The sequence below is a fragment of the Oreochromis aureus genome, linkage group 6 (genome assembly GCF_013358895.1).
Source record: "Oreochromis aureus strain Israel breed Guangdong linkage group 6, ZZ_aureus, whole genome shotgun sequence".
NCBI classification, from domain to species: Eukaryota; Metazoa; Chordata; class Actinopteri; order Cichliformes; family Cichlidae; genus Oreochromis; species Oreochromis aureus.
The window spans coordinates 31,732,548-31,740,894 of record NC_052947.1 but is presented as its reverse complement, the minus strand read 5'-3'; the positions used below and the strand labels follow the sequence as shown (position 1 = coordinate 31,740,894).

Sequence of the window (8,347 nt, the reverse complement as noted above, 5' to 3'; positions counted from 1 at the left end):
GGATGGTATTACTACATCAATAAGATAGGAAACCTAGAGTAAATGTGCAGGGGGAAGCAAAGACTAGAGGAAAGACTTGCCAGGGACCTTTTGGTGTAGAAGCATGTTGCCCCTCATATGTTCTGGTGACATTAGTTGGAGCACTTGGACACATTCAATTAAATCCAATGGACCTTTTTCCTTAGGTATGAGTTCTATGATGGAAAAAAAGTGAAAATAATGGCTAAGAATGTGGCAAATAATAACTTTCAATAACATGTACTTTTAAAATGTTTGTGCATTCCATCCATCCGCATGAAAGGAATTTTTGAATACCCTTGTTTTCCATTCTTATTTACCTATTGACTGTTTGTTTATAGTTTTGCTTTTTTTGTCAATTAAAATGGGAAACAAAAAAGAGACTTTGATCGTGGGCGATCGTGGCTCAAGAGTTGGCAGTTTGTCTTGTAATTGGAAGGTTGCCGGTTCGAGCCTTGGCTCGGACAGTCTCGGTCGTTGTGTCCTTGGGCAAGACACTTCGCCTACTGGTGAGGGGCCGATGGCGCGATATGGCAGCCTCTCCTCTGTCAGTCTGCCCCAGGGCAGCTGTGGCTACAACTGTAACTTGCCTCCACCAGTGAGTGAATGAATTGTAAAGTGCTTTGAGGGTCTTGAAAAGCGCTATATATAAATGCAGTCCATTATTATTATTTCAAATACCAAACATCTACCAAAGTAAAACCATTTTCATCTGTACTGACCTACAACTCTAGGCTCAGACAGATCCTTTTTCTTTTATTTTAAATTTCTTTACATTTTTTTTAAAGAATAAGATGCACTTGAGTGATATTCTTGACCCCCTCACGCTCCTTTAAAAAGAGAGCTAAGTCATTATAGAGTTATTGTAAAATATATAAATTGTATATAAATAATAAAATATTCTTATGCGATTAAATGAGAAACCTTAATATTTTTGTTGGTTTGCTATGAAAACTTCTCAGCAATGTCCAAACACAAACCTGTTAACCATATTTAGAGGGCTGCGGACAGCCTACACAGACAGTTTTCACATTTCAAACCAAAGACAATACAAGGAAATGGGAAGCCCCCAGTGACTAGGCTTCCAGAAGTTTCCCACAAAACTAATGTGAAATGTGTCGAGCCACAGTCTACGTTTGTCTTGTCTAAGTTCAGAACTCAGGTCTGAAATAACTCACTTGGCCAACTGGGACATATAAAGCATAGATCTGAAGTAATGGCTGAAGGTAAGATCATCTTTCTGAACTAGTTTAAAAAATGCACTAATTATTTAAGTACTCTAGGATGTGATATTGATACACTGAAAAGGGTAAAAGAGGCAGTCAAAAAGATGCAGACCTTCTTAAAGATGTCAGTGACTAATCTTACCTTTTTTCTCTCAATGGTGAAACTTGTGACAGAAATACAACTCCGAGAAAAGAAGCAGAAAACTCTACCTCGGTCTGATGGGTGTGGTCTGAAAAACTTTGATGGTATGCTCCTTCACTTTCTGTGTAGTCACTCGACTCTACTAGTAGCTGTTCTACTCTAATTTCAGTAATTATGTATCAGAATCAGAATACTTTACTAATCCCAGGGGAAATTATGTGGTCACAGATCACAGGAGCTCCAAGACAGTAAGAACAGTAACTAACAACAATATATAAATGTTGTTTTATTTACTATTATTATTTAAAAAAACAACAACAACAAATGAATACATAGTATATTTCAAGGAAAATGTGCTAAAGGCTTTTTTTCCCCAGATAGTCCAGAGATTAAATTTAAAAAAAAAACAACAACAAAAAAACACACTTACTTAAGACTAACAAGGCAGAAAAGAAAGGATTCGGGTTTTTTTGTAGATGCCAGTAATTCTGTGTCTGTTGTTTCTATCACAGGTCTGGATTTGTCTGGAGGTTTGAGGATAGTCTTAGTGGGAAAGACTGGATCAGGGAAGAGTGCAACAGGAAACACTATACTTGGAAGAATTTCCTTCAAAGAGGATCCCAGCCCTGTGTCTGTGACCAAACACTGTGAGATGCAGAGTGGGGAAGTGGATGGGACTTTGGTGCAGGTTATTGACACTCCGGGTCTGTTTGATACAGGCATCTCAGAGGAAGAATTAAAAGTCAGAATAGAGGAGTGTGTCAAAATGTCAGTTCCTGGCCCTCATGCTTTCCTACTGGTAATCCGGCTTGGAGTAAGGTTCACAGAAGAGGAAAGAAATGCTGTTAAGTGGATCCAAGATAACTTTGGAGACGATGCTTCCATGTACACAATCATGCTGTTTACGTGTAAAGATCAAGCTAAAGCTGACAATGCTCTGAAGGAGTGCAAGGAGCTGCGGAGACTCTCGATCACATTTGGACGCAGATATCATGCTTTCAACAACATTGACATGGATGACCGCGTACAGGTAAAAGAGCTGATCAACATGATCAAGGAAATGGTACAGGATAACGGCGGTAAGCACTACACGAATGAAATGTATGAGAAAGCCCAGAGGAAGCTGAGAGAGGAGGAGGAGCGGAGGAAACAAGAGGAGGAACAGAAGAAAGAGGAGGAAAGGAAAATATGGGATGCAGAGAGGCAGAAGCAGGAGGAAAAGAAAATCAGGAAGAAAAAGGTTCAAAGAAAGAATATACGCGTGGCTGCAGCTTCTGCTGTTGTCTTGGTGTTTGCTGGGGTGGTCATTGCAGTGGGAGCTAACACCACAGTGGCCCTGGCTCTAGGCGCCCCTGCACTTGTCCTGGGAATCTTATGCGGTTTATCTGCCATTTTCATTTGGAAAGGCATAAAATGCAAGGCTAAAGCAAACGTGCCTGTATAACAAGATGGAGGGTAGTGGCAAGGATATTGTTCGGCTACAGTTTGTGACACTGAATAAAAAACAGAAATATTCCGTATACAGTATTAGTATCCCACACATTATGGTTTGGAACTAGGTCTAAGTGACTTGTTTAGGTTCTGTTTCTGTTTCAGAACAAGTATGTGAATTTAAAGCTAATAGTAAACAAATGGTATGAAATGTACTTGTTTGTCTTTTTTATCGTTTACATATTATATATGAATGTGAGTATCACTTCTTTTGGCTCATTAGTAGGATTCAAAATAATTGATTTTAAAACCCAAATGTAAAAAGATTTTTCACCTATAGATTACACCTTGGTAACTTATAACCGTTAAAATACGCAGACACTGACACACTGCTTCCTTTACTTTTTATTTGTAGCATTCTGAGCTCATTTCCCCAAAGGAAATGGGAAACAATGGTAGACGTCCATTGACCCATCACGTCTGCGGAAACAGAGCAAGTCCTCATTGTCCTGCCACTACAACAATGTCAGTGCATACCATCAGTACAAACATGACCAGCACAGATGTTAAAATGAATGGTAGTCAGTTTCTGTCAGCCACAAAATGATCAAAGTAAGGACACTGCTACTTGTTCTGCAATTAAGAACAGAAGACAGTGAAGCTGAACATTATTTATTCAAAATTACAAATGAAAAAAAAGCAAGGAGGCTTAGTATCAAATAACTGGTGTGTTCAGATGTGAAAAGGTTGTAAACTGAGTTTTAGGTGGCGCTTAAAATGTACAGGTTATATTTTAAATGCCAACTACACCTACAACCTGTATTATAGGTTAGATTGGTCTATTTTGATCTGTTTGACTAATACCTGCAATGGAATGAGTGTTATGTGTTATTTGCTAATGAATCTTACAGGAAAACTTGTACCAAGAATCATTTCTTGTTTCAGTTTCATTTGTCATAAGTGCAGTTTGTTTATTTATTATGCGTTTTGTGTGTATTTCCATCCATTTATGCCAAGAAAACCTCATGACCTTTCATATAGCCTAAACCAGACTTAGTGTAAAATCAAATTATTTTAATGCTGTTTGAATGTGATATCATGACATGGTAATTTAGCTGTCAGCCAGTGTATGATTAGTGTTGTATATCAGCAAGACTGATGAATTTCAACTTGGAGGTTTTTGCACAATCTTGGTGGTGGGGCATGAGCAAAAAAGAACTAATGACATTCTGGTACAGAGTGGATGACTTTATTTAAAACAATGAAAGCAGGCATTAGCACAAGAAAAGGCAATGATTTTAGTGGAAGATGTACTTTCAAATGCCCTTTTATAGTCAAATTAAATATAAAACTGTAAATCAGATCATACATTAAATTTAAAAACAAAAAACCCAATCCTGATTTACAGTAAATATCTATAATGAACCGTAAGTATCAGATAACTTCAGGTACATAGTCCAGCTTGACTATCATTACAGAACAGATGATTTGAATAAGTCGTACCCTTCAACAAGAAAAGAAAAATTGAAAAAAGAAATAGAAAAAGTAATATTGCTTAAAAAGTGCTGTAAATGTAGTAATACAATACAAAGATGAGAGAGTAGTGACAATGCAGATTAAAATATTATTAAGTGATGTTGAATCATTTTCTTTTCGCTTCACCTCTACATAACTATATGTTTTTAATAAATATTCTCTTTTTTTTTTGATTATCTATGGAAACAAACTATTGCATGATAAATAAAGCATAATGAAATAAACCGTACACTAAACCTGATGAAGTTTAAAACAACAGGTATAATATCAAGCATGAATTTGTCCTTGTATACAAAAAGCCTCTTCTTCATAAAGAGACTTCATAAAGGTCATGGCTTGGTATTACTTAGCTGTTCTCTGTTTTAGGTCTGATCCAGCCCCCAATGCCTTTAACAATCCCTGCTCCTACAAACATTAATAGAGGCCGGACGGATGCGACTGCTGCTTCCTCTGCCATTACAGCAGCACCAACTGCAGGAGCAGCAGCTGCCGCTCCTGCCGCTCCTGCCACAAGCAAATAATTACCTGCAGAGTTCAATGTGTCTCCACATTTGCGCCACCATTTGTTCCAATTCATCTGTTTCTGGGCCTCTTCGTATTTGCTGCCGGTGTAATGGTTCCCGTTTAATTGCACTGTCTGGTCTATCTTTTCAAACAGATCAGCTACCTGAGTGCGATTTTTCTTGCATGTGTTGTCAAATACAACATACCCAGCTTTACACTCAGCGATGAGCTCCTTCAGATCAGGACTTTGCTCTAAGTAGTTTTCAATGGATGTTTCTTTGAGCTGATCACCCCTTGTGAAAAGCACTGCTGTATACTTTGAGGCTTCATCCCCAAAGTTTTCTTTGATCCATTTAACAGAACTCTTCTCTTCTTTTGTGAAGCGCATATCCAATCTGATCACTAGCAGAAACATATGGGGTCCTGGAACAGACAGCATTATACATTTTTCTATTTCCTTTTTCAGTTCCTCTTCTTTAATTGATGTGTCAAAGATTCCAGGGGTGTCAACAACACTCACAGTTCTTTCATCAAAATGTCCAGTCTCTTTCTTACATATGTTTGTTACAGAAGATGGAGATATTCCTGTGTCAAAAGCTGTGTAACCCAGGATAGTATTCCCTGTTGCACTCTTTCCTGAGCCAGTTTTCCCCAGCAGAACAATCCTCAAGTCACGGATCACTGGGGAGAAGGAGTCTGTGGGCATACATTTTAAAAAGCAAAACAACTCATGGGTTCTGGATCAGGTTACATAAGCATGTTAGAAAACACGTGCATGCACAAAAGTAAAAATACCTACCTTCAGTTGTGGTTAAACCCATCTTGCTGTAGGGAAAATAGGAACAGGAAAAACCACAAAACCTGTCTGTTGTTCCTTGTAATGTTTTCTTCTACAGCAGGTATGTTCGTACTGAGGCGTGCCAGTCACCCTCTGTCGTTCTTTGTCTCTGGCTCTCTCCAACACAGTGTTTTCCAGTGAAATGAAACTCTTGCTCACCACAGTGGGTTTCAGTGAAATGAAACTATTCACAGCACAGAGGTTTCAAAGGTGAAACTAAAACTTTAGGTAAGATGTAAGTTTAAGAATATAATCCACCCACTGTTATCATCTTCAATGCCCTGTACCAACATAGAGCAGAGCAGCTATCTGAACGCTACTCCAACAGAGGTCGATTATCTTGTTAATAATTTTACCTCCTCACTACGTACGACTCTGGATACTGTAGCTCCTGTGAAAACTAAGGCCTCAAATCAGAAGTACCTGACTCCGTGGTATAATTCTCAAACACGTAGCCTAAAGCAGATAACTCGTAAGCTGGAGAGGAAATGGCGTGTCACAAATTTAGAGGATCATCATTTAGCCTGGAGAAATAGTTTGCTGCTTTATAAGAAAGCCCTCCGCAAAGCCAGAACATCTTACTATTCGTCACTGATTGAAGAAAATAAGAACAACCCCAGGCAGTGGCGGTCCTAGCCTATTTGGCGCCCTGGGCGAACACTCCCTCTGGCGCCCCCCCCACACACACACACAAACGTATGATGACGGAGAAAATATAGTATGCAAACGGCTACTAAACAGACATCATAATTAGACATACAATGAGAACAGGACAAATCAACAATTGACACTGACTAATTACTATTATATTAATATTATATTATTGTATATATTGTTTGAGTTTAGTCTGTTACTTTAGCTATTTTACCATTTCTTCTTGGAGGAGCTGTAACCCACGTAATTAAGAAAGTATTCTGAAAGTTTTAGGATACATGACCTGCCATTATCCAATGACCTGTATCTTTTGCTCGTTTCTCCTTGTAGGAGGCATAATTAAATGTATTGAATTTTAATGATCACTGGGTTTTTATTTGTTTGGTTGCTATGGTGATGTGTAACTGGAGTCACGTGGGTGCTAGCGGTGACATTAAGAGTCAGTCTGTCTTTCACTGGTTTGATTTTGACAGAGATGAGGACTGGGTAGCTGTATTTTTGTTGACCGCAGCACAACGAGTTTCCCTTGTTGCATTAGAGCCTGTGATGTTTTAAGAGTTTGAATCGCGAGCCGATCACATTGCTCTGTAAACTTTTCAAGCACTTTAATAAACAAGCAAGCAATTCCACCTGTCACATTATTGCGTAAAGTTGACAGCGCGTCAGGCAAATAGGCAGGCTCAGTCCCCGGCCTCTAGCGACTGTGGAAGTCGCTACACTCCTCCTCTTTCTCTTTTTTTAAACTTTAAAAACGGGTTGTGTGTGAGACTTTAAATCAACAAAATATAAAATATACATTTTAAATTGTTATTGAGCCCTTTACCCCGAGTCCTAAAGTGTACATTAACGTTTTTACTCTTAACTATTTATTGTTTGTTTACTTGCACTGCTGTAACTGGAGCCTCGTCGTCTCGTCTCTCTATATACTGCACTGTGTGTAGCAGAGATGACAATAAAGTTTACTTTGACTTCAGCAGCGAGCAGGCGCACCGAGGGCTCTCGCTCACTTTTCGTGTATTGATTGATTGATTGATTGATTATGCTTTATTCATCCCGAGGGAAATATAGAAAAACATCGGTGCAAATTATAAGTCTGTATCATAATGTCTGGTGTTTTCGTGGTTGTTGTTTTGTTTTTATTTTGTTTTATTTTGCGAGTTGGTTATTAGATGCTGCTCCAGCCAGCCAGTGAATCCCCGCCGCCCCGCCCTCTCCTCCCTGTGCCGCAAGCAGCAGGCGCACCTCGCAAACGGAGGGCGCCCTTACTCCCAGCAAATGGGCGATAGAAAACCGATCGGTGCCTATGACATTCCCAATATGCGCTGGCATGATGTCGGGGCAGCATGAGTACGAGCAATTTTTATTTTTTGCCGATGCCCGTGATGCCGCCCCCACCACGATGCCGCCCCGGGCAACCGCCCGTGTCGCCCGTATCTAAAACCGCTACTGACCCCAGGTTTCTCTTCAGCACTGTAGCCAGGCTGACAAAAAGTCAGAGCTCTACTGAGCCAACCATCCCTTTAACGTTAACTAGTAATGACTTCATGAACTTCTTCACAAATAAAATTTTTATCATTAGAGAAAAAATTACCAATAATCATCCCACAGATGTAATATTATCTACAGCTACTCTTAGTACCATCGATGTTAAGTTAGACTCTTTTCTCCAATTGATCTTTCTGAGTTAACTTCAATAATTAATTCCTCCAAACCATCAACGTGTCTTTTAGACCCCATTCCTACAAAACTGCTCAAAGAAGTCCTGCCATTAATTAATTCTTCGATCTTAAATATGATCAACCTATCTCTAATAATCGGCTATGTACCACAGGCCTTCAAGCTGGCTGTAGTTAAACCTTTACTTAAAAAGCCATCTCTAGACCCAGCTGTCTTAGCTAATTATAGGCCAATCTCCAACCTTCCTTTCATATCAAAATCCTTGAAAGAGTAGTTGTCAAACAGCTAACAGATCATCTGCAGAGGAATGGCTTATTTGAA

At 39.2% G+C, this 8,347-nt stretch overlaps 2 protein-coding genes across 3 annotated transcripts; one reads left to right on the top strand and one right to left on the bottom strand.

Moving 5' to 3' along the window:
- The first annotated feature begins 627 nt into the window (after positions 1 to 627).
- On the top strand, positions 628 to 4,148 carry LOC116320633 (GTPase IMAP family member 7-like). 2 transcript variants are annotated; one of them, XM_031740293.2, is made up of 3 exons: positions 629 to 1,244; positions 1,419 to 1,490; positions 1,899 to 4,148. In XM_031740293.2, exons 1-3 carry the CDS (start codon positions 1,235 to 1,237, stop codon positions 2,828 to 2,830), a joined length of 1,014 nt encoding a protein of 337 aa, XP_031596153.1. In that variant the 5' UTR covers positions 629 to 1,234; the 3' UTR covers positions 2,831 to 4,148. The 2 variants fall into 2 exon arrangements, with proteins under 2 accessions (XP_039469983.1, XP_031596153.1); XM_039614049.1 differs by having other exon boundaries at positions 628 to 1,490.
- On the bottom strand, positions 4,045 to 6,053 carry LOC116320634 (GTPase IMAP family member 4-like). Its single transcript, XM_031740294.2, has 2 exons — positions 5,657 to 6,053; positions 4,045 to 5,553 (listed from the first exon to the last, which is right to left on the bottom strand). The coding sequence occupies exons 1-2, from the start codon at positions 5,676 to 5,678 to the stop codon at positions 4,700 to 4,702; spliced, it is 876 nt and encodes a 291-aa protein (XP_031596154.2). The 5' UTR covers positions 5,679 to 6,053; the 3' UTR covers positions 4,045 to 4,699.
- Between the last annotated feature and the right edge of the window lie 2,294 nt (positions 6,054 to 8,347).

Coding starts and splice junctions, on each gene's coding strand:
- LOC116320634 (XM_031740294.2), bottom strand. CDS start 5,678: ATGGGTTTAACCACAACTGAAG. Junction 5,554..5,656: donor GGGTTTAACCACAACTGAAG/GTAGGTATTTTT, acceptor GTATGCCCACAG/ACTCCTTCTCCCCAGTGATC.
- LOC116320633 (XM_039614049.1), top strand. CDS start 1,349: ATGCAGACCTTCTTAAAGATGTCAGTGACTAATCTTACCTTTTTTCTC. Junction 1,491..1,898: donor TGGTCTGAAAAACTTTGATG/GTATGCTCCTTC, acceptor TTTCTATCACAG/GTCTGGATTTGTCTGGAGGT.